Genomic DNA, 26,385 nt, shown 5'->3' with positions numbered 1-26,385 from the left:
TCCTGTATTAATAGAAAAATCAGTAACAAAGTGACTTGATGTAAATATATTTTTTTACAATGCAATTGTTGAAATAAAATTGTTATGAATAGTAACATAATGCCATTAAATGAAACGTGTGATCGGAAAATTTTGCTTTTACCAAAAGCCTTGTAGCCTTTGCTCTTTGCATTTTTTGTGCATACCCCAAGGTGCATGTAAATAGTGTTTTTTTGTTTGTTTGTCTTTTAAGGTTTTTTTTGTTGTTGTTCTTTTTTTTGGTAGTTTAATTCAAAAAGAAAAACTTATCAAGATTATTTTTTTCGACCCAAAAATAATTTCTACTTCTTGTGAAATATTCTATCAATTTACTATGTACGTCTCTAGTTATCAAACCAGATCGTAATCGCTCATATGCTGGTGTAAATTCCAGATTTCCAGGTCAGTAAAACTGGGGGTTGGTAAGCAAACCACTTTGTGACTGTGGGTGGTGCGTTTGCGCGCAACCTGTTGACAAGAGACGCCGACATCCTCTCACACAGCAGACGCGCGCTCAAATCGGGACCACATTGCGCAGTACTAGAGTTGCAAGAACTTTTGCAGCCACGTCTCTAGACGGATTACCTTGATATCATCATGTTCCTCATTTGATGGACCCAGATGCTTCACGCCAACCTGTTAAATCAGCTTCCTAACGGACAGAAAATATGTTCCCAGATATTTTCACTTTGTGTCTGATATTCAGCACCTTGCACGTCGGGTCATCTTTGGAATTGCAACTCGGAATGTAAGTGGATTATTTACAGTATCCATTATCTGAAATTGTTAAAAAAAATACTATAGCAACATAAAAAAAACGTACACGCACTTATGGAGCGATATAGATATATTTTTATGACGCACGCATGCATGCGCGCGCGCACACAATATAACTCAAGTATCATGATGACCGATCGAAAATTCTATACTTTGATGACCACTAGAGTTCGCACTTACAAGTAAGTATTAACAAATGCACGTTTTTAATTGGTGACTCTTGCATACCATCCAACATAATAATAATAATTATTATTAAGTCTCACCATTCGCCAAACAGACGTCTATTAAAATAAATATAGCGTGTTGGGCAAGGTTAACGTTTTAATGACAAGAAAAGCTAAACACACTTCCTCTAATCAACTTGAGGCTCTTTTGAATTGGAGCCAGATGCTTGGTAGAGGTGGACCTTCCTTAGTTAGACACTTAAAAACCTTTAATAACTTGGAGTGATGGTTGCTACTTACTGAAATGCACATTTGTTACATGGTCTGCACATGTGTACGCATTAACAATATAATCTTATATTGCAGACATTATAATTTTGTCGAATGAATAAATATTTACTAGTTTATTCTTATATACTTGGACATTTCATTTAGCAGAGTTTTGTATTGTTTGTAAAATCCAATCCAACCTCGATGAAACATTTTTCAAAGTCAGCAAATGAGACTCATCTTCCAAAATGATATCTTTTATCAAACTAATTCAAATGGCATCAGCAGCACATCTGTTCATCTTTGTCTACGTTTCAGGCCCAATGTTTGCACTGACCAGGAGCTGTCCCTGTTGGGGAGCCCTCAGCCTTGTGTTCAGGCTTTTACACGCATGGTGAAGGTATGGAGGCAGGGCTGCACAGGCCACAGATGGTGTGCAGGTTATGAGAGGAGGTGAGAGCCACTGCTTTCTCCAATACTCAATAATTCATCATGTTGACTATAACTATGATAACCCGGACATCATTTCTCCTCACCACAGGACAACATACTACACAACATACAGACAAATGTACAGGACAGATATTCACACAGTTTTGAAGTGCTGTCCTGGTTGGACTCAAAAGGATGGCGAAGCAGGGTGTCTACATAGTGGGTATTAGCATTTTCAAGTTTTCGCCGTGACCCCTAATATATATAAATCATACAGTCATAATTGCAGCAGTTAACCATATGTTCTGTAAAAAAAAAAAACCCCAAAAAACAGTACTTACACAACACTTCTAATTTTACGTCCCAATTTTAGGAATATGCACTGCCAATATGTGTTTTAATGGAGGCCGATGCGCAGAGAGTGGGGATGATATATGTCACTGTCCGAAAGGCTTTAAAGGGACAAGATGCCAATATGGTAAGTTTTGATTCCCATTATAGTAAATAGTATCAGTCTTAATGTATAACATTTCCACCTCACCACCATTGGAGTTTGCAGTCACTTTTTTTTTTTTTTACTGCAGTAGCTTGACAGTCCAGGAAATTCTTGTTTCACTAAAGTGCCAAGTTTAGGTCTACTCTTTTGACTATGCAGTAATTAGAGCTTTGATTAGGAGTTTGCACAATGGGGTCTCTTGAATGTTAAAGCTGTTAGAAATTCTCTGGAAGTGGTGGTTTACTTTAATGGTTCAATTTCTGCTGAGTCTTGTTGTAATAAAAAAACAACAGTGCTGTGCATGCTTGGCAACTTAACGCATCACCTGAGCAAAGGCTTGTCTGGCCGTTGTTTTTAAACGGAAGACCTTGTTTACGGCAGCATGTCACAAGCATGTGTTGTATAGAGGCAGCTGTCTGCTGTGATTGTTTTGAAACTATTTGCTGTTCGCACATTGGAGTGATAAATTGGGTTAGGATTTCTATGAGTTTGTTTTTCAAAGTTCACGTTTTGGCTTTCTTTAGCGATAAAATGTTTTGCTTTGCTTGCAATTACTCACAAAAGTGTTTTTTTTAATTCATAATCAATACCTACGCTACACCGGCGGTGGTTTGTTTGATTGCCATTTCCGTATATTGCGTACAATCACAATTGAAAGTTATGACAGGCCGATTTTTTTCTTGTGACTTATACGAGTATTTGTTAGCGTCACAAATAACTAGGGTGTCTCCCATCGACTCACCTCTCACCCCAATTGCAGAGTTCATGTTTGAACAAGATTGATTTACAGTACTACTAAACCAAACACACCTGCTGCTTATATGGAGGGTGTACGTACAGTGGATGCAAACCTGTTCTAGTGTTCCTTTCTGAAGCAAAAAAGTAAAAACAAGAACGATACACTGAATTATGTTTTGTTGGTAATATTGTGGAAAATAAATTCCACTCAATTATATATACTGTACTATTTTCAGTATGACTGCTTCACATCTAAACCTTATTAAGTCTATCCCTCTTGGAATAATTATTATTTTATTTGGCCATGTGATTTATTGAAGTTAATCCTTTGAGGTGTGATACTAATGAAATAGTTGGGGGGAAAAAATATTGTGTTTAATGTTCAATAATCGATTTTGCACGATAATTTGAGTTGGTGCCCAAATTAAGGTTTGCACTAAAATTGCACGTAAATGAGAGCATACATAAGTGACATCGCACATTTGTTTGTGTGTGTCTCATCCGGAAATGCGTGGTCCAATATCCCAAGAACTTTTGGGCTCTTCTTTTATTTAAAGTGACAACAAGCACATGGATTTGATCATGGCGAGACTCTTTTGCCTGTCTTCAAAACCTCTTCTAACCACTTCTTTGGCATCAACTTTATTAAACGTTTTGAAGTGGAAATGCATGATCTTAATCAATCAAGGCTTCTCATAAATATTTCCAGTGTTTCACAGCTTTTTTTTTTTTTGCTTTGAACTGGTTCTTGTTTTTTATCATCATTATTAAGTTTACTGTTGAAAAACAAACATACCACAGACACCTGCTGCTTGTTGCATATACATATTGGGAACTTATACCCGGCCAATGTTGTGTAGATTTATTAGCTGCCTGAATACTTGAGGTTGTTTTTGGTGCAGGAAGAGTAAAAATCCTTTGAGAAATTCTGAAGTTTAGAGAACAGGTTTTGCCAGCAAGACTTAATGATATTCACAGGGATCTGGAATCAGTTTGTCTGTAGAGAACATAAGAGCTTTTAAGCAGCTGTGTGTTGTCCATGTTACCGGATGGGAAACTGTTATCACCTGTATTAATAAAGCAGTGACACAACAGCACTTTCCATTTGAGATTTAATCCCGTGAATAACAACAATTAGTCTTGTTCTCTCACTTTTGTCTCTGTATCCCCTTTCACACTAACTTCCTGGCATTTTTTTTTTTGCCTTTCAGGCAGAACTGGCCAAAACGGGGTATTATCATGTTCATGTGCATACATACAAAGTCTAAAATGGTTTTATGTATTTTGCTATCACGTTTGAACATGATTTATCTTTAATTCATTGCTTGTCGTTAAGGATGTATTTCATTTATTTATGTCATTGTATTGTATTGAAATCATTTTCACAATTTGGTGTTTTGTTCAGATATAAATGAATGTGAGGTAGACAAAGGAGGCTGTGATGGATACTGCTGCAATACCATTGGCAGCTACTACTGCAAGTGTCCCGAGGGCAGTGAGTTGGGACCAGATGGCAAATCATGTCAAGGTAAGACGAACATTAGGATGCAGCCATTTTGCATCAACACCTTTGATATCAATGCCTGCTTATCCGAACATTCGATTGAGTTCATTTATATAATTTCATAATGCTTTATGTTTTGATTTTTCGCCGCTGACCCTTTGTTGCATTAATAGTTTACCGTGGCACTTTAAATAGATCCAACTGTACTCACATGTGAATGCATTTTATCCCCTAGCCAACCTGCACCTTTGTTTGTTTTGTAAACGTACATTATTGTTTCTTATTTGCACTAATATTGTGCCATGATTGCACAATAGCCAAAAATCTGTCAGTGGGTTACTTAATCATATGCATAATCAAATACTTGAACAACACGCGTGAATACAGATGTCTTTTGTTGACGTGTTTGTGCTCAAGTCAGTATCATGACTAATCTACTCTACGAAATTGTCAAAGAAGTTTCACTCGTTCTCATTATTGTACATTTGTGTGTGTCAGATGTCAATGAATGTGCGGAGCTCAATGGAGGATGCCAGCAGACGTGCATCAACACACCAGGTTCTTACCATTGTGAGTGCGGGGAAGGATTCCGCACGCATACCGATGGTCGGACTTGCATTGGTAAGCCGTTAGAAGTTCAGCACTTTTCCTCACGAGCTTGTGTTGCTGCATTGGTGCACACATTAAAAAAAAATGTTTAGGGAATGTAATTGAATTGGTTTAGTTTAACATTTATTATGCTGTAAAATAAAAACAATAACATAAACACTTAGCAATATAGTGAGATTCTTTCTCCATCTTTCTGTCGTCCCTTTGCCCAAGAAAACAGAGTTTGAGTTTTGTGTCTGCTAAAGTCATCAGTGTGAAAATATTTTCTTCCAATAAAATCCCAAGCACAGAGGTGATATTTCATATTTGGTACACAGTAATTGGATGGAAATAATAGAAAGTTAGTAGGACTGCCAACAGTACTTGACTTACATTGTATTTTCAGCTTTCAAACCAAATGTTGTCTTATTTTGATTTATTTTTTTGAACCAGATTCATTGTGAGAGAGGCGCACAAACAGTGCTGCACGATTTGAGGATGGTGCCTCACTTAATGTTTTTCTTGATACAAATTTTAAGATGCAAATGTTTTATTCCTAATATATGTCTCTTTTGCATTCAAGCCGTAAACTCTTGCTTGGTGCTGAATGGTGGTTGTGAGCACATATGTCTTGACATGGGTAACAATCACTACAAATGTGAGTGTCGAAAGAACTACAAGCTCAAGACTGATGGAAGACATTGTGAATGTAAGTCATCAGTCACAATTTCCCCATCAGACCTTAAAAAAACAGTCAGTAAATAACCAAAATACCTTTGATATGATGAGCATGTGTGGATCACATCTTCTGTGTTTTGTGTGGCAGTGAGGGACCCCTGCGAGGAGAAAAATGGAGGCTGCACACAGCTGTGCGATTCAGTGGATGGCCATGTTCAATGCAGATGTCGACCTGGTTTTACTCTGGCTGAAGATGGCAAGAGCTGTGAAGGTACACAAAGGGTTTGCATATTTTATGTTATGTTATGTTATGTTATATTATATTATATTATACCTGCTTTGCGTGTGCTGTCTTCAACAGACATCGATGAGTGCAGTTCAGGTCATGACACGTGCTCTCATGGATGCGTCAACACGCTGGGCTCCTTTCGATGCGTGTGTCATCCGGGCTTTGAGCTTGGTGCAGATGGAAAACGATGCTACCGTGAGTAAAGATAACATCTTTTATCCACGTGAGACCAATTATAGCAAATCCAGAACTGATGATACATTAGTCAACCAGTGGACAGTTCACTTCAGCACACATTCCAAATGGTGATGGACATTCCGTATGCACTGCATGGAGACTTTGCTTGCATTGACCGAACTAATTTGTCCACATTTGCTGATAATGTTGTGTCTTTTCTGTGATCATGTGCACTTGTACACTTCAGGCATAGAGATGGAGATTGTTAACAGCTGTGAGAAGAATAATGGAGGGTGCTCTCATCAGTGTGAGCACACCACCAACGGGCCCCTTTGTTCCTGCCATCATGGCTACCAGCTAGACCAGGACAGGAAGACCTGTGTAGGTAAGAACTTCACGTACCATCTAGTTTACGCTGAATCTTACACTGCACTGCTGCGTACCGACCACAGATAGCGATGAGTGTGTCAACGGAGAATCCTGCTGCAATCACTTCTGCAGAAACTATCCAGGCGGCTACGAATGCAGCTGTAGAGCCGGCCACACACAAAACCCAGATGGTTGCGGCTGCGACGGTAAGACTTCTGGATTGTTGGCGTGTTATCTCGTCTTTGTTATGCTTTTTGTTTTGTGGCATTGTGATGCTGCCTGCACTCAAATCCCCAAACACGCTCAAGTAACAGAAGCTATTCCAGATACTGTTATAAACAGAAATTTTTAGTTGCAAAGTAGTAAACTATCTCATAAAGGCCTTTGTGCAATCAATAGTACCAGGCAATTATTATATTACAAACAAATAAAAAAAGAATAGCGGTCTCAGCCCAAAATACATTTTATAAACAATTTTTTTTATAACTCCTCTCTTGTTTGTTTTTTTTTTCCTTCATTATTCTATAAGACATCAATGAGTGTCAGGCAGAGACTTCAGGCTGCGACCATGGCTGCGTCAACACCCTGGGAACATACGAGTGTTTTTGCCAACAGGGTTTCCGCTTGGATCAAGATCAGCACACCTGCATCTGTCAGTAACCTTGACCCATTTTTAAAAATAATTTTTTATTACAATTTCCTATGAATCGAATGATTTCTACATCTATATGTGTCTATATTTATCACTCCTAATTTAATACAGTCAGGATGTTAGTTTGTATAAAGTATAAAGCCAGCGATTCAATCCACCTAGAATTCTAGTGAGTCATACAAAATAACATTTATTAAATATAATATTTCGTGACAATTTATACAATATAGTTAACATGGTCATTTTGTGTCACCTTTGTTAGCGTTATATGGTAGAGAGCTGGAGGAAGATGATGAGGAGGAAGAAGATGAAGAGCAGCTGGAAGCCTCAAGGTTTCCTGACCTGTTCTTCCATAACGTTCCCCAGCTTCTCCATTACACAGCAGCACTGCATTCCCGTTATGGCAGTGACGATGATGATGATGATGAGGATGGTCACTCTGGTGAACAGTTTCAAAGCCTCGTGAAACACAGAGAAGAATTTAGATTGGACAGCCAAATCGGTACAACAAAAGCATGATTACTTACGCACCAATTTCTGACAGTCGAAAAGTTTTTGCCAACTTTTTTTATTCGTCCCAGTATGTCTGGAGAACTCTTTTGGGGAAGACTGCAGTTGGCAATGTGAAGACTGTGTAAATGGACACTGCGCTGAAAATAAAGACCGCTGTGAATGTTCACCAGGATGGGCTGGCGTTATCTGCAATGAGAGTAAGTTCAACAATTTATTCTTACCGGCATGTCGAGTGTCTGTCACATCTGCTTTTTGCATCACACACTATTGGCACTACGCTCTTTAGTTTCCAGAATACTTTAAAGAGATGTGTTTTCATTTGCCGCTTATGTACGATACAAAAATATTTATTCACTGCTAAATTGATTTCCAGTAAGGGATGTGGCGTGGACCAACTGAGAAGCCACAAAATAATTTAAATAAACATCAGACATTCTAAATTAGAAAAAAAATGTCTTTATATTTATTTAATGATTGTGAATGATGTGGTTCACATTAATAAAGACACAACCATCTAGAGTTTGGTGCTCTTTGGGGAATTCACACAGAGCACCAGCAAGAAAAGAATATACCGTATTTTTGCGAGACTAACTATCCTTTATAATTGAACTGGTTATTTTTGGCCATGAATTTGTACACGTACACACAAAACCATCATTGTTCCCACCTCATGGGATAATCCATCTGCTAGTTCTATTTGAGCTACCTATAGAAGTGTGGTCCAGAGTGCGATAGCCTTCTGTGCATCGATCCAAGGACATAAATCAAAACCCGTCGACTCTCCTGCGTAGGTTGGAAGCTTTTTTTTTTATGGACTACTGAACAAAAAAAGCACTGGGGGAATCAATCCTTGAGCTGCCTTCCAAGGCCAGGGCTCACAGCAGGCCTGTGTCCAAGGATGTTCATTGCTGAGTTTAAAAGCAAGGGTCCACTCTTCCCATGCCTGGCTGTCTCTGATCTGAACCTGAGTCCTGCTGGTTCTCATAAGGGAAAAGACACGTGGGATAAGTCCATTAGAATGTCACATTTGATAAAGAATATGCACCTTGTGCTGCTTGGATGCTATGCACAAGTTCACGTGTATATAAGAAAATGAGATGTGAATACAGAACATTTTATAAAATCAAAGATGGTACTTACTTGAGCACAGATGTACTTTTCTTAAGACCCACATTATTCTCCAGCTTGTCCACAGGGTACTTATGGGCCGGCTTGTAACAGTCTGTGCCAGTGTAAGAATGGAGGCACATGTGACCCTGTGACTGGGAATTGTTTGTGCCCCCCGGGGGTGCAAGGACTACTCTGCGAGGCTGGTTTGTATTTCTACACACACATTTGCACAAAATAAATGTTTTATACATCCATTTTTGTTTTATTCTGTCATCGCAGGTTGTCCAAGGGGATACTTTGGAAGTACTTGCATGAGAAAGTGTAACTGTCCCAATAATGGACATTGCCATCGTTTATATGGCGCTTGCCTGTGTTCCCCCGGATTATATGGTCGACACTGCCACTTGTGTGAGTACCAAACTAATTTTCTAGTTCCAAATTTTAGCTGATATTTTTTGGGGCTGTTAATGATGCTCGCAGGAAGCAAATATCACAATACGTGTAAAGTCGTCTTTTAATTATAGCGTTGATACAAAATGTTGCAGCTATGTCACATTTTTGATGTGTTGCTCAAAGTGAAGGAAACGATTACAGTACTGTGTTAGTACATACTGGATTGTCTCAGTTAGATTCCTCATCAGTCGTATTTAGTCGTTTCGAGGGAGGTAACAGGTGAGAGGGCAGCTCACGTGGGAGCCAATGGCCTTCCAGTTTTCCTTCAATAAGATGGACAGCCAACGCAAACTCTTCATTGTCCAACATGCCATCTGCATCAACGTCTGACAACCTCCAGATATGAGCAAGTACAGAATTTGGCAAAAGCGTTGTCGTCATCCATTCTTTGACTTTGGCTCCGCTAAGTTTGCCTTCATTTGGGCTGAGGTTGTAAAAGATCTCATCGTACTTTGGTTTGTGTTTCTCCACGATCCACTCAATGGAGTCTTGTTCGCTGTCATCGCCATCTTTGAATTCCTTGAAGGGATGCCGCTTGTAATGGTCACGCCTGAACGTTCCCAGGAACTCACCATCTAAAACTCCAGCCAGAGGTTTATTTCGAAGTTCTTGTTGCTGAAGTAAGGGAACTAGGTTAGCAATGTCATTGTTTAGGAGTTTGTCCAGGGAAGCCATCAGACTTGGTTTCAGTTTCTTGAACTTTGAGAAGTTTTGACTCAGAAGCTGCTCCTGGAAAAGTAAAATTGTAAATGTTGAGTTAGATCACATTTAGGGGAAAAAAATAATGATTGTAAAAGCCTGCATGAAGTTATGTATACATTTGTTTTGACATTAATATAGCTTAGAATTATAATTGGAAAAATTAGCCGTGTTTTACAAAAACTTTTAAATCAATTAGTTTAATTCCTTTGTATTTGGATTTGAGAGTTTAAAATAACATTGTTGGGGTAAGGAAGTTTGTTTTGATTCAGATGTTATCGCCAAACCTTTTGCTCAAGAGCAAATATACCAAATGCATTTCATAGCTGACCGGCTTATGTCAAGGTCATGAATGGGACATTATTTTCTGGATCATAGCCATTCCAAAAATGGTTGACCTCTCTTAAGCTCTTTTAATACAACATTTCAATGTGACCTGCATCTTGGTGCAGTCGGGGAAATCTCCCGCTGGAACTCTGTGTTGCTGCTGGATCTTAGTGAAAATGACAGGAAGTTGGTAAATCAGATTGTGCTTCTTGCTCTCTTTGCAAAAAAGAGTCGGCATCTCCTCCTTCAGATAGCCAATGATGTGTGCATGAGCCTGATAGAGCAACAAAAAAAATATTAAATATCAACAAAAAATGAGACTCATTCAAGGTGTGTTGCTAGCAGATATTTTTTACCCTCACGAGTCGAGCTCTCTTCACCAAGTCATTCAATTTTCTCACGGCAGCGTTGTGTGGGAGGTTTCTAATATCGGCCAACAGATCCTCCTCCTCCAAGTCGATCAGCTGGTAGTGGTCACACATCTGCCTTGGCTCCGACCAAAAGGATCCGACGTAAACTCGCAAAATTTCCGGGGTTCTGAACACTTTTCCCAGTGACCACATGAGGGCGCCATATACTCTCATAAGCTGCTGCGAGTCCACCCTGTCAGCCTTGTTCAGAACCACACGTAACTTGTCCTCGTAGCCAAACAGAGCCTCAAAGGCCCGAGTGAGCTCATCCGAGAATTCGAGCTTGTGCGAGTCGAACAGCAGTATGATCCGATCCACACGCTCGGCAAACCAGCGAAGCACTGCCGGGAAGTCGTAACCTTCGGAGAAAGAACATGGGGTTTTGATTAACATCTATGGTAATGGGGTCTGCCCCTTGTGCCTCAAGAAACAGTGAGAACCATGTAACATATCCCAGAGGCCCTGCAAGCGATTCCAGTTACACCCATAGATGAATGTGTCAAAAAAAAAGTAAAGCAGATACTTTCTACGATTCTCCTCCCAACTCTGTCAAATTGTTCTCATCTGCTGTGGTCACGAATCAAATGAATTTCATTGAGTATTGCATCATTCAAATTTCTCTCTTGCCTCAGGCATTCTTTTGTGCGGATGCTTAATATTTGGTATCTTAACTCACCTCGGCTTAGTTTTTTCCTCGCTGCGGTTAAGATGCCAGGTGTATCGATGATAGTGATACTCTCAAGGACCTGATTGGGCATCTGCACACACTGAAATCTGCATATAAATGATGATACATTTTTACAACTTAAATGCACATTTCTTCAACTGTGAATGCTCAGAGATGTTGTTGCTAAGTGGAAATTCCAAAGATACCAAGAGAAATTTGCAGCATCAATGCATCGGACTTACATCTACGGCGGTATTTATCGTGAACACAATTTAACGTAGAGTTTATTGCCCTCCCTCCTTCATCACCTGTTTAGAAAGGTATTCCCAAAAGGGTCAAGGTTGCGAAATGGTTTTTTGGGATCCATGGTGAGGGCATTCCCTGGTATGATTCCCTCCGCCTCTCCATGCATGAGTGCTGTGAAGCAGTCCGTGGTTGGCTCCGGCCCCACTCGGCTACCCAGAAAATCTTGTTCGATTAGATATCTGTAAACAGATGTGCTTTTTACCTGGATACCCTTTAGTTACATCAGAATATCAAATGTTACCTGATAAAAGTTGTCTTTCCTGTTGAGTACTGACCCATCACCAACACCATCGGTTTGTTGTCAAAGTCCGCATCCTCGTAACTCGGAGAGTGATAATGATGGAAGGAGTAGTACTTCTCTATCGGCAGCAATCTTTTGTAGTAAAGATTCCTCAGCTCTTCTGTCACCATGTTGACACCCCCGATTGTTTTGGGATTGCCTCTAAGTCTCCAATTCGACATCGTGAAGACTTTCTCTTTGGTTTGGTTCTCAAAGCGGTTCACAGTACAAGCACGAAAGAGAATGATTAGAAGAATGTGCTTGAGAAATATTGTTAGATTCTCACAGCTGCCTGTTCCATCCTGCGGCGCGACATTTGGAGGGTGGAGAGGGTGTAACCAGAGACTCCAGCTGCATCTTACAAAAAGCCTCTGTCAAACAGGACAAGGGTGGAGTGGAGCTTTTTGCTGCTGCATTGGGACAGTCTTGGCAGAATGCATGTCAATTCAACAATGATTATGGAGGTTATCATTGTTTTAAACTTGCATCTGTCTTTGATGTTCCACATCTTTTCATCAATATCTGCACAAAGTCAGCCTTGTCTCAATTCAAATGTGCAATCTTGCATTATTGCAGGATTCGCGGCCCGTCTTGTGTAAAGTACCTGAAAGTGATACTTGAGTGAAAATATAAGTTTCTTAACGGAAAATAACACTGGTAGAAGTTAAAGTCACCTTGTACAATATTACGGGTGTAAAAGTCTGACTATCTGACATCTGTTGAACATGAGTGTAAAAAAAAAAAAAAAAAAGTATTAAGTAGTATTTAAAAAGAATTTTATGTTATTATTTATTTATTTTATTTAGTTTACTAAGTTGGTATATTGAGTGAAATTAGGCTGGCTACCACATGACGATTGCATGTTCTGGCTTCAAGTTGGAAAATGCGCCAGAGCACAAGCAGGCCTCTTAAGTATTTTCTTTGGTGTGAAGAAAATGTGAAACTATCTAAACCACCCAAGGGCAAAATAAAATATCCAAAAAACAATAATAACTATTTTATCGGGAAACACCATTGTGAGAAACTTTACCATGCGTAAAATCCTGCAAAGCAATTATTTTACATTTTCTCATCTTCTCATCTACTCTTCAGCTTGTCCCAGATGGACCCATGGCCCTGGCTGTTCGAAGGAATGTGACTGTGTTCGAGAACATTCCACTGGCTGTGACCCCAAGATGGGGAGCTGTATCTGTAAGCCTGCATACCACGGCCCACAATGTGAGAAAGGTATAATCCCTTCACAGGAAATCTGTTCTCAATGTAGGCCACAGCAGCAATATCTACTCCATGATATCCACGTGGTTAATGTTCACAGGTCAACTGCCTGAATTCCAGCACATTATCCCCTTTTCATTGTGAATTGTCAAAAAGGTTTACCCTTGTATGTTTTTGTGTGTTCCACTGTAGAATGTGAGCCAGGCTTCTTTGGTGCAGGTTGTGAGCAGCCATGTGACTGCCCAGGTAGAGGGTTGTGTGACCCCAAAACTGGGGAGTGCAGCCAGCAATGTCCTCCAGGGTTGTATGGGGAGACATGTCAGCTGGGTGAGACAACAAACTTTTTTTTGTAAATGCAACTAAACAGTGGGTCACAATTGCAAAACAGAGACATGATATAGTGTATTTCTTATTTCTGCAGCATGTGAATCAGGTTATTGGGGTCAAGGATGCATCAATAAATGCCAATGCCAAAACGGCTCTCTGGGTTGCGACCCTCTCACTGGACGTTGCATATGTGGGCTCGGCTATACTGGACACAAATGTGAAGAAAGTAAGTTACACAAGGCACTACATCACTACAGTACAATGTGAATTTTAGGCAGCGACTGCTGCCCCCATGTGTTTTTGGTTAGTCATAACAGCTTTTCCTTAAGGGTCATTTATGAGTCTTCTGTTTTTATTTGCATACATACATTATATTTTCTGCAATTCACAGGTAGTGTGTGTGTGTGTGTGTGTGTGTGTGTGTGTGTGTGTGTGTGGAGGGGGGGGCATGTGTGTGTTATTTGAGGTGATATTGTGAATACTTTTTACTCCAGCAGAGGACGCTGTAGGTTTAATTTTCTGGTTTCATGACTCAAATGAAAAACAAAATGCATTTTCCACGTTGTCAGTGGCAGAGCCATTTTAAAACCCTACAAATTCCATAATGCGACATGTATTGTATCCTGGATTGTACATTATTATTATTATTTATTTTTATTAGTTATCCAGGCAGGTTGATGCCATGAGTCAAACTGTCTTAACAATTGGGTTGAATTGTTCAAATGATGTTCTGACTAAGATTTAATGTAAATGTAACACAAAGCCCAAAGATTCATACTACCTCTTAAAATCATGACCATGCCCCATTAGAGCAGAGGCTCTTGTCCCTAGTCATAACATTCAAATGATTCACGTCACTCTGATTGGACCTTAACGGTGGAAACAGGCCTATCAGTCTGTCTAGGTTCTGCTTTCTAGAGGCCCTTTTCTCTCAAGCTGAGGTGTTCAGTTTCTCAGTCTGCCGGGCCTCTCTCCCTTCAGGAGAAAAAGGCCTGTGCTGTGAGATGGACCAGATCTCATTGGGTATTTTCTTTCCGACAATCAAAATAGAAAGATACGGCCTTCCCTTGCGGGATATTTTAGTCCACACATGATTCAATAATAAAATTCATGGCGAAGAGTACATGGTTCAGAAAGCTTGCTCCAATGGCAGAATTTTTTTTTTTTTGATGTCCAATTCAAAGTGATTGTGGTGAATAGAAATATTTTACTGTCATGTTGGCTTGTTGTTTTTTTTTTTGTTATCGTCTGTCAGTGTATCAACCTTAAATGACACCAGCGGCTTCTATTCTGTTCTCTATCATTCGATTTCTGCGGCCTCCTCTTCCCGACTGTGTGGTCCTTTGTGGACCTGCTTTATGAGCTGACAGCACCCTTTCTTACACAAGCAGGAATCTGGAAATAATCCTCTTGTCTTAAAGAGCTCATTTATTCCTGCGTTGGAGTCTTTTAGTGATGACAGTGTGTGCGGTAGTCGTTGTGGACCGGTTCCTCTGTGCCTACCTATAAACTTTGGGAGAGGAAGTGGGACGGTTCGAAACTAACAAGGACCAGCAGACTGCACAGGCTTCTGTCGTTAATATGAAAATTAGTCACCTTCTTTTGGTCAAAATAAATCATAAACCAGACCACATTCACATACTGTGTACATCAATGGACCCTATAGATCGGTTTTAGCTTCTGCAGGAACTTGGGCAACAAAGGTTAAGCGCTAGTTAAGTAACAGTAACCACCGGACAGTAACAAGTGCTTTTGAAACAGTGTTACCGTAGCGGTCATGAATGGTGATAGCATCCTCAGTGGCCCAGCTTTAATGACACCACAGGTGAATCACTGCCGAAGCAGGTAAAGACGTCATGCTGTCAACGTGGGAACACAATGACGGGCATTGAGTCCGTGGGTTTAAAGTAGGAGTGAACAGCATCAGAGGAGTTGGCGGAAATGATGTAAAAACTAAAGGGAACACCCTTAGTTTATGAAACCGCCAAAACTCCACATATTTGGTGCGCCCCAATTTGTGGCTTCCTTTGGTTACATGGGCCACTGCTTCCCTTATGGATAGAAGAGGTGGTCTATGAGATAATTGGTTCAGATTCTTTCCAAAACATGCTCAGGGTTCATACATATATATATATATATATATATATATATATATATATATATATACATACATACATATACACACACACACACACACACACACACACACACACACACACACACACACACACACACACACACACATAACAATATTGTCATGCATTCGCACCTTTATCCACCCCAAGTCAAATTGAATCAATTCTGCTGAAGTCGATTTTTTTCTTTTCCAGCTCATATATTTACCAAACATTGTTTTGTGGACCAACTAACCTCTTGAACAATCTCTTTCTCTCGGTTTGACAATGAGAACCAGATGCTTCCACTAAGCTACAGACTGTCGTGTAGGTGTAAGTGGGCGCAACAACCTGGTTCTGTTTAGTTGTGCATTGACGGTGCCTGCGGACTCAGCAGGTGCTCGAATTATGGCTTCTCTTGCCCCCCCAAAAAAGGAATGGCCTCTGAGCTGCTGCTAACTTTGATGTGTCCCAGATTCACCACACGTGCGCGACATGAACTCACTTAATGAACGCAGACGCTCGATTGAATTAACGTTGCCGTTTGATTGGCCGTAAGACAGTGCAGACAAGTAGGAAAAGAAACAAGGGGATCAACACATTTAAGAAAACTTCCTTTTTTTGTGGGGTTGGCATTTTGAGGTGTTTGGATGTTTAAATTTGACCCACGGTGTGCCCAGGCGGCTTTTACGGTCTTGACTGTGGCCAGATGTGTGAGTGCAGAAATGGTACCCGCCGCCACCACATCACAGGAGCCTGCCAACGCATGGCTGGCGAGGCAAGACCTCATTGCATTCTGGGTAATGTAAGCCACATCATTAAAATGGGGTGTGAGGGAGGTCCTCACTTCTGAACATCCTCTCTTTAAACACAATTATACCGAAAATGAGGCATTAGCAATAACATTTTTGGAAGAGAGTTAAGTTTAGAGAAAAGAGCCAACACACTCCAGAGTCTCTCTGTTCTGACAAGTACAGTGAACATGAGAAATGTATAAAGACTTATTTTTGTTTTTATTATGACTTCTGATTCTTCTTTTCACTCAATTGTTTCTCAGTATTTTTTCATAAAAACTCCAGTATTGTGGTCTCAAACTGGAAATATATATATCTAGAAAAGTGCACCTTTTCATAAGATGTCACACAGCAGATAAAAATAAAAACATCATAATAATTAATAATAAGCATCCACAATTTCTTTTAGGATGACCAATATGTCTATTGTATAAATAATATCACTTTAACAGTGTTTTTCATTTTCATCGAATAGTAGTTATTTGTATGCTCATGCATCACCCATCATTGTAAACTTCTTTTTGCAATAGGCACAAAAGAAAGTTGAAAAAACAATTTGCATTTGATTGCTAATGAGTGTGCCTGTTTTGGCTTGAGGCTCGTATCAATGAACTCCACCAAAAACTCAGTTACCTTACTTTCTGAAACATTTCATCATGTCGTCCATACCATTAGCGTACCAGCCCGCCCCCAACACCAACTCAGCTTCTTTCCTCTCCTCACACACTCCCCAGACATCTGATAAATGTTACACACCAGTTGCCAAGTAAAACACAAGGCATTGTTTTTGTCTCCTCGGCAGCGGATAAGGGCTTTTGGAAGGCAGACATGCATAATGACAGCTCCGTAATTGCCTCTTTAGTCTGGAGGCCTTTCTTATCTGTTCCCCACGCTGCCCGCTGCTGCCTGACTGAGTGCGGCGATCTCACCCGCAAACATGTTGGGTTCACAGATTCATGCACTATGACTGATGCTCGCAGGATTGTATTCATTCTTGGGTACAAGTACAAGAAAGGGTGTGTGAAAAAATGTGACCAAGTGCTATCTGGGTTTGGCACTGGAGAATTTTGTGACCAGCTGATATTGAAAGTCACACAGTACAGAGTACAAAGTGCTCCCGTTGAATAATGGCACAACATTTGCATTCAAGCTCAATGAGATAAGTTTGTTAAAATTATTTATTTTCCCAGTTCCCACTTTACTATTAAAGTGTGTTGAGTTTTTTTTTTTTTGTTTTTAAACAGTATCATGTGTTATATGTGCATCTGCATGGGACAATTAAAAAATGCATGGATGGTGATATTACTGCAACTTATTCTACTATTGATACTTTTTAACTCCTGTTTTGACTTGCTGATGTATTTTTACTGAATATAATGTATAAAAAGTCTACACACCCCTGTTCAAATGCCAGGACACTTTTGGAATATGCGAAAACCTTTTTTTACTTTTTTAAAATCTAAATTTGCACTGGGGTGTGTATACCTTTTATAGCCACTGCATATTATATTCTTCATTTCATACAGTAATTATGTTTCTTTTGAGTTTTTGCTACATGATGACATATATTTTTTTCTATTATGTTAGCTTGTCCAGCTGGCACATTTGGGAACAACTGTAGTCAACTATGCCAGTGTTCAGGAGCCCATGAGCAGTGCCATCCAGTTACAGGAAACTGTATTTGTTTACCTGGTTACTATGGGGCAAGTTGTGAGTTACGTGAGTACATTATTAAGAGAACTTTCTGCTTATATATTTAAAAAAATGAGTCACCACATTCACTACTCCCGGCTTGATATATTTAATTTTTTTCTTATCACGCCAGGATGTCGCTTAGGCACCTATGGACCGAACTGCAAGTCTCGATGCAGCTGTCTCAATGGTGGCCGCTGTGACTTCAGAATGGGGACTTGCCACTGTCCTGCAGGCTTCATCGGAGCGGATTGCAGCTCACGTACGTTATATCCGTAACTCCAGCCATTGCTTGGACATGGACAAGCAATGTAGAAAAATTATATGAATGTATCACTTGAGCAAATTCCTAATTTCTCAAATCGTCCTTGCAGGCTGCCCAAGTGGGTACTATGGCAAAGACTGTGCCGAACTGTGTACTTGTGGGGATGGCAGTCAATGTCACCCAACAAATGGAAGATGCATTTGTGCAGCTGGGAGAATGGGGCCGTCCTGTCAAGGTACTGAACGACATCACAAATTCTATTATAAAATAATTTTAGATGTATAAATGTGGTGAGGCTGAGCGCTAAATAATTCTAAATGGACTTTTGTCAGGCCTTCATCTTTGATATTTTATCAGTCTTTTTAGTAAACAAACACTAACACATTCTAGTGTTGGGCCTCTAATGACTACAGACTTGTTTTCCTGGGAAACTGAAGCCAATCTGTTTTATCAGCATTTGAGCAGTTGTAAACGGGGTTTTCCAGTCCAGGATGCACTCTATCCGTACTCACTATATTATCCTCTTGCACATAGCTATTCACCAAGTCTTAAATGTCTCTTGTTGAATGTTTACAGAGACCTATAAGTAGCTCGTTTTCTGTGTTCCATGTCACTGGATCTGGCAAGGAAGCAAATAAATACACATGGAAATCAAAGACATCTTCCTTGTTGTTTTCCTAAGCTAAATTGCCCAGAGAAACATGATTATTCTTTATATCAGTGCCAAATTGGACTATTTTGCCTCTTTTTTTAATGACCTGTTGATTAAATAAACAAAGGGTTTGTCTCTGAGTGCTTGCAGAAGGGATTCATGTTGTTTTCTGATGTATTCCGATTACTGTTGCTATATCCTGATGCCTTCTCAATATTTCTCAAGTCTGTCCTAGGGGACGCTATGGCCTGCAGTGCCGACACACATGCAAGTGTCAAAATGGTGGTCAGTGTGACCCTAAAGATGGTAAATGCAAATGTGGTCTTGGCTGGACTGGACCGGACTGTGAGACAGGTTAGGGTTAAATTTGACGCAGTTGTTCTACTATGTTGGATGTGGTAACAAAAATGTATCATCTGTTACTTTTGTAGTCTGTGCACAAGGAAAATATGGTGAGAATTGTTCTCAAGACTGCTCATGCATCAATGGTGGGACTTGTGATCGCTTCACTGGCACCTGTAACTGTACAACTGGGTACTACGGCCACTCCTGTCAACATAGTAAGCAACCACTTTTTTTTTTCTTTCTATTATCAGCATAATGATGAAGTTATTTAATTTTCTAAATCCTGAAGAAATATTTTAGGCAAATTAGTATGTTATATCTTGCATTTCTAGGATGCCCAATTGGATATTTTGGCATTAACTGTGCCCGTACATGTGACTGTAACGCCGGACAGACCTGTGATCATGAGACAGGAGAATGTGCGTGTCCCCCAGGCTACTTTGGGCCGCAGTGCCAAAGCCGTGAGTACTTGTTTGAATGTCAACATTTTTCAAAACGTTTTTTTTTATTGACTACATATACATATTATGTAAATACTACTAATAAAAAAAGTATCTCCATGTTTTAAATACAGTAGCTCCCAAAGTCAAATAATCATAATTTGGATAATAACAAATTAGTATTTCTTTTGCACTTCCAAACATGGACCATCTTGATCAATATTAGGCTCTAATTTAAAATGTATTCATCTGAATGAATTTTTTTTTGTTTGCTGTGAGGAAATACCGCCGGGTTGTTCTTTCAGGGGAGACAGACAGACAGGCCCGGAGGAAGGTGAAGTGGGAGAGCAGACGGACTGGTTATTTGATGACAGACATGTGTTTCCCTACCGCTTAATGCATTCCTCCACCATCTTTGTGCCCTCCTGCCTGCTTGCTAGGATCTCACACGCAGTGTGAGCGTTTAAATGACCACTTCAGTCACAGCGGGAGGGACAACCAGCTTAGAAACATTGCCAGGCCAACCTGTGTGTTTGTGTTTGAGTAATAAAATGAGTAATTGTAATCCCTCAAGAAAGAAAAAAAAAATACTTTCTCATGATGAGACATTTGTGGTTACTACTGCTACTACAGCACTATATTTATCAGCTCCAATTTTTCGTGTGTTTGAGGTGAATTTTGCAAAATAAACCGATAGAATTTTACATGTATTATTTTAATAGCGTAAGGATTATTATTTTTTTTTTTTCCAGGATGTGAAAGCGGCAGGTTTGGCCATACGTGTGAAAGATCATGTGACTGTTCAGGTGACTCGTGTGAGCCATCCTCAGGACGTTGCCTCTGTTCTCCAGGACGGACTGGACAGAGCTGTGAAAAAGGTTGCTTGATTGATAATGGACATTCCGAGAATCGCCTTTTCTTCTTATGTCCTCATATGTCCTCCATCTTTTTTATCCACTGTCTCAGACTGTAGTGGGGACCGATTTGGCCCAAACTGCTCTCTGTCTTGTCAGTGTTCTCATGGGGCTCACTGTGATGGGGTAACTGGACGTTGTCAGTGCCCGCTCACCTGGCTGGGCCCCACTTGTGGTGAAGGTAGCATACATACACACATACACACATACATACACACACACACCATCACTCCGTCTCTTTCAATAGCTGCTTGTTTCTCTTGACAGTTATTTTAATGTGCACCCAGCATGGAGTCAGACTTGAGTCTGTCTTTATTTTACATCCTCAAAGAACATTTGCTTTTGATTTTCGATTTGTGCTGATTTCTTATTTCCCTTTTAGCGCTGCTTCACCCAACACGAGGGCAGTGGAACTTTTTGATGGCTCAGAGAAAAAGAAGAATGGGCAGTAAAACTGTTTGAACATTAAAACATGACTTGGCTCTTGGAAGCTTCACACAGGTCATTTTAGTAAAGATGACTTGGAATTGTGCGACCTATTTTTCATAAAGTAGTGTGCCAACACTAAGCCTGGAGCTCAAGACAACCAACTAATAAACTTGACCCGTGAGCCGGCCTCAGAGAACAGCAAACTGTTCCCTTTAAAGGACTGTTTATCTAGATAAGCCATTATAAGGGAAATAGCTTCATGTATGCTTAATCAAAGTGTAAAGAAATTGAATGAATACATTTTAAAATACTGTGATTGATTGACCATCTGTCCTCCTTTCACCTAATCAGCTGTGATTGGCTACTCGCAACTGTGTGCATGATGTATTCATTCCAGCATGTATAGTATTTATGGAATCAGTATTTAGTCAACGTCTGCAGTAAAGATGAACAAATTTGGAAAAAAACAGAAGAAATTGTCTGTTTAAAAGGAAAGTTTTTCATGCTGAGGTGTTTATTTGACTTGTTTTGTATGTAATATTTGTTCATACATCACTATTGCATTATGCTTTTGTGTTTTACAAAAAATCTAATTGCCTTTATTTTATGGATTATATTTTCCCTCACTTTTAAAAACACTCACCATTTAGGATATCGTGCTTAATATGTTTGAATTGGCTTCCCTTGTAGTAAATATATAGTAGATCAAAAAAACTGCCAGCAAATCATCCATATTTAGCACTTCTTTCTAATGTGTGCTAACTGGGTTATCAACTGGTAAAAAAAAAGTTTAGTATTGTGAATGATAACATTGACTGGTGTAAATATTTGTTCCAAACTACCTGCAGCATTGATATTGACAAAATATTTGAAAAAAAAATTGCATTTGTATCACGGGTGACTTAAACCTTTGTTCTGTTTTCTCTACCTACTGGTTTGTCCCATGTTGATGGTGCTATATTGTGTTCGAATATATTCGTCTTGAAAGTCTCATTGACGGCTATATGTTGATCAATGAACCAAATAAAAACACAAAAATAAAATGTGAACACCTGGTTTGAATTATCTATCAATCTTGTGCACCGGAACGCAGCGTTGCGTGGATTTGCGCGAAAAAAAAATAAAAAGATACGACATTTTTCAAGCGCATTGGAGCGTTCCCTTTGCTATCGACTAAAGGTGGTTGCGGTCTGGCAGAGGCAGGCAGGTGCCTGGGCCGAATGTGCACGCATCCCCGGGGTGACTGATGGGGGAGCAACCCGACAGTGGCGGATGGAAATCAGCACACATCCTCTCTCTGGTGTTGGTGATGGATGGACGGGGGGCTGCTCCATCTCAGCCTGTGTTGTGACAGGCGGCAGATGTACTCCAATAATGTTTATCGGCGAGGCCTTCATCTTCAGATGACACGCACCTGTTTCCAGTCAAACAGGCCCAGAAAGGCCATCTATCCTACAAATTCTGGGTGGCCACTGTATCACTATAATAGTCCTCCGTATTGTATGACTATTCAAAGTGAGCTTTAAAAAAAAAAAGAAAGTATACTTACAGTTGTAAGGACGAGGGAACTGTCACTATAGGTTTAACAATGGATTTTTAGATTTTAGGATTGCAATATAAATTGGACAACTGACAAAACTAGATTGTGATCTTTTTTTTTTTAGCTGTGTGCTATCATTCAATTTTTTGCTCCTAATGCAGCTAACTCTTTCCGTTGTTAGTGTTTTATGTTGTTCAAAATGAAAAGATCCAACAACAAAGCTAACAATGTTCTCGAACTTTTCAGAGTAGTGTACGTCGTCTAACGCAATGCTCTTCGAAGAAATTATGTGCAAAAATGGAAAAGGTTTCACTTTCCTTTCCATATTTCCAAAACTTTACGCATGTTAAAACTACCAAGTAAGGTAACTGTGCTAGAGGGGATTTGTAATTGGTTTAGTGTCGTAAGCAGTCTGCTTCTGGGAGGAGGAGACAGAAATAAACGGGCAGGAAACAGATGAAATAGCCCATAAAAGGTAAGATCAAACCATGGGTACTTTTTGAGTTGTAATTAGGCATACACCACTTTTTGCATGGAGATTCTATCACGGTTTACAGCCTTCGCCTCACGTCCCAAAGATCGTTTCGAACCTCTGCGTTGAACCAGATAGTCCCAAAAGGCCAGAATGTTTAAACTCCAGCTGACAGACCTGACGGCCAAGATAAAAAAGTTGAGGGTGATCATGCACCATTTGTTTGGTTGTTGCCAAGCAAAGCAAGTGTTTAAAAAAAAAAAAACATGATAAAATGTCAAGCTGGCAAATAAACTGTATCACGCCTTCTCCCACACTCAGAGATGACATAATGGTGTATATGATGTGGGCGACGTGCTATGTTTTGCAAAAAATACTCTTTTATATTTCTTTATTGTTTCGAGACTCTTTGTTCTGCAACAGGCATATTTTTGTTTGCTGTTTGTGAGTGTTGTGGTTTCTGTCCTTTCAAAACATAAGAAAAACAAATGGGGAAAAAAAAGCAATCTTCATTTCTGGCAACCAGTTCAGGGTGTATCCCGACTGCTACCCAATGACAGCTGGGACAACCTCCAGCACACCCAAAAACAGAATAAAGAGGTTTAGAAAATGGATGGATGGATCATTTCTCATCTATATTTTCCATCAGGAAAAAGACAAAGAGACGATATGATGATGAGTAAGAATGTATCCATACACGGCATTATGCAACATTTGCCATATTCATCACACAAATCCACCTTTGCCAACAAGTGCCCGCCACTGTCTTTCTCTCCATTCAGGCTACACGCATCCTTGCCGCCAGCTTTGAAACGGTTCCCCCCGCCTGAGTCAGCATGCCAAGTCAATCAGCGTGAGAGCTGGCAGCTACGATGGCCCCTCCTTCTGGGGGGCATGATGTATGGTTCGGTTACATGCCACACGGGGATGATTGCCTGGACCAACGGCATAAGAAAGGAAGAGGAGGGATGGAGAAAAGAAGATGGGACTTGTTTAGGAGCTGTACTGAGGCCTGTGTGATGGATTTGGAGATGGGGATTTGCCAGATGCACTATTAGCTGAGTGGCTTCAAGTCCTAGGCAGGACTGCCCACATTGTGCCCACCTATCTGGAAACATACATTCTATAGGCATAGTATGTTTTCTTAGATTTAAAACACGCAGTATGCATGACCCTGCCTCTCTTTCTCTCTGGTATTCACAAGAATTTTTAATGATCAAAACAGTTAAAGATTTCTAAATGATCCTGCAATTTCAGTGTATTATGTATTTTATTTTATGCATTAAATATACTTACATTAATAATTCCAATTAGATCAATTTGTATTTTCCAAACACAAAATTAGACTAGTTACACACAATATATTCATTACAGTTTAAGTCATTTAAGAGGCAGTGGACTTTTCTTTTGAGGATATTCAATTAGTAGCTCAAGTAATTTCATAGGTAATTTCATCTGCTCCGGGGATGTGGGGTAGAAAATGTTTCTGCCATTTTGTGACCACATTTAATTCAATTTTACATGTTTAAACCATACATTTCACACAAAAATGATATTTGCTATAAACAGCATCGTTTATAGCACGATTGTCAAAGCATTATTCAAGGCACTTAACGCCACTTGGGGGCAGTAGACATTAAATGTCAACTTGCACAGTCATCAATAAATGTGTAAGCTATTAAGATATTGATCCCCATGCCATGTCGAGAAGGGCTCCAAATTCCTTTTTATTCATTTGATTTGAGTTTCAAATTAAATGTGCCCCATTTACCTTATTTTTGTAACATATGAATAAATAAACAATGAGATATTAGATCACAAAATAGTTTGTTTTAAAGAATAGTAATTAGGAGGAAAAAATAACAAATACAGTCAAAAGGAAAATATGACTTTGCTCTTATAAGTAAATTCATAGAATTAGTAGTAAATAACTTTTTTAAAAATACTAATAACCCCACCTCAAAGAAACGTTGCAGGTCTGTGCAGACAACGTCCAATCGGTGACGTCCTCGTTGAATTGAATTGAATCAGCTGTACTCACAGTTCAGAAGACGGTGGCGTTCTGCAGGAACATCAAGTTATATTCCACAAATGCTCCACCTCTGACAAATCCTTTGTCGTGCAATTTCTCTGGATCTTTACTCTTTCTTCACTCCTCTCTCGAAACTCCCATCATGAGTTAGTCCAGTGAACACGGCGAGCTGTCACTGCAAAGGGACAGTGAAAGGGACACTTGCATTGATCAGAGCGCTCCCCAGTCCATTGGATCTTATAGTGTCCTCGCTTTAGCAATATGTCATCACTTGAGTGATGAAAAAATTTGCTTAACAAGCATTTTGCACGTTTTCTTTCCTCTCTTCTCTCATTTCCTCCCCTTCTTCTTGTTTGACAGGTGCAAACCCAAAGACATTACAAATACAATAGAATACAAGACTGGGTAAATAGGCATTTAAAATAAAATGGACATGATACAAATATTTTAATACAACACAATCACCTCTGTAAGTGGATGTAAATCTTACCAATAGAAAGAACTTTGTGAACTCGTTTTTAAAACATTACTAATACTTTTTACTCTTTTTTTCCCCCCTATTTTCTACACAAACAGACAAATCAAACTGTCAACCCAAACAATTATGGATTACATAATATATATATATATATATATATATATATATATACATATATATATATATATATATATATATATATATATATATATATATTCTATTGAAATAAGTTGCCCCTTAATATCAACGATAGCCGATATATAAAAATCTTAACGTCAAGCTTGCAACACAATATTGCAATAACACAAGATGATATAAACAACTTTGTGTGGTGACAGATGATTTCAGGAAATAAAACAGGCTTTATTTGGTCAACACTTGCACAGGTGGCAATAGTCCCACTCAGGACCATTGTCATGGCCACTCCATTATGAAGTTGGCTTGCACCATCACTGCAACTGACCTCATCAAAGCTGTACGACCCATGCCGACCTCATCAACAATGCCTGACCCCCCACGACCTCATCAAAAGTGGATGCCCGCTGAAACCCTGAGGGGTGATGACAGCCCCTAAGAAAACTCACCCACCATTAGGGTAACAAGAGCACTGTAAATGTGGCGCGTCAGCACCACGGAGTCATCGAAACCGTCATGGCCAATTCACCTACCCCCGCAACCCCCTTTTCTGAGTTGCCCTCCGGACAATGGAGCTGCTAAAACCTCCAAAACCTCCCGGCCATAATGTCCGCCCACGTC

At 39.7% G+C, this 26,385-nt stretch overlaps 2 protein-coding genes and 1 long non-coding RNA gene across 3 annotated transcripts; 1 reads left to right on the top strand and 2 right to left on the bottom strand.

Annotated features, from left to right (window-relative positions):
• The first annotated feature begins 657 nt into the window (after nt 1–657).
• Nucleotides 658–22,148, top strand: egfem1 (EGF-like and EMI domain containing 1). Its single transcript, XM_085915892.1, has 28 exons — nt 658–766; nt 1,551–1,685; nt 1,774–1,883; nt 2,038–2,142; nt 4,304–4,426; nt 4,901–5,023; nt 5,574–5,699; nt 5,817–5,939; nt 6,030–6,152; nt 6,382–6,519; nt 6,587–6,709; nt 7,033–7,155; nt 7,418–7,657; nt 7,737–7,865; nt 8,853–8,981; nt 9,058–9,186; nt 13,013–13,147; nt 13,328–13,462; nt 13,557–13,688; nt 17,958–18,089; nt 18,196–18,324; nt 18,437–18,562; nt 19,205–19,333; nt 19,411–19,539; nt 19,657–19,785; nt 20,517–20,642; nt 20,731–20,859; nt 21,061–22,148. The coding sequence occupies exons 1-28, from the start codon at nt 687–689 to the stop codon at nt 21,138–21,140; spliced, it is 3,570 nt and encodes a 1,189-aa protein (XP_085772018.1). The 5' UTR covers nt 658–686; the 3' UTR covers nt 21,141–22,148.
• Nucleotides 9,400–12,217, bottom strand: LOC147054427 (EH domain-containing protein 2-like). The gene is made up of 6 exons (XM_085915893.1): nt 11,882–12,217; nt 11,643–11,819; nt 11,344–11,441; nt 10,614–11,026; nt 10,367–10,531; nt 9,400–9,960 (listed from the first exon to the last, which is right to left on the bottom strand). Exons 1-6 carry the CDS (start codon nt 12,100–12,102, stop codon nt 9,400–9,402), a joined length of 1,635 nt encoding a protein of 544 aa, XP_085772019.1. The 5' UTR covers nt 12,103–12,217.
• LOC147054425 (uncharacterized) lies at nt 13,305–25,448 on the bottom strand. The gene is made up of 3 exons (XR_015066636.1): nt 25,262–25,448; nt 25,078–25,181; nt 13,305–13,458 (listed from the first exon to the last, which is right to left on the bottom strand). It is a non-coding gene; the product is annotated as an uncharacterized LOC147054425 (long non-coding RNA).
• Nucleotides 25,449–26,385: the final 937 nt, after the last annotated feature.

This window comes from Syngnathus leptorhynchus, chromosome 7, assembly GCF_054491065.1.
Source record: "Syngnathus leptorhynchus isolate UIUO chromosome 7, UIUO_Slep, whole genome shotgun sequence".
Classification (NCBI taxonomy): domain Eukaryota; kingdom Metazoa; phylum Chordata; class Actinopteri; order Syngnathiformes; family Syngnathidae; genus Syngnathus; species Syngnathus leptorhynchus.
Note: the sequence above shows the minus strand (reverse complement) of the source record. Positions and strands in the feature narration are given on the sequence as shown.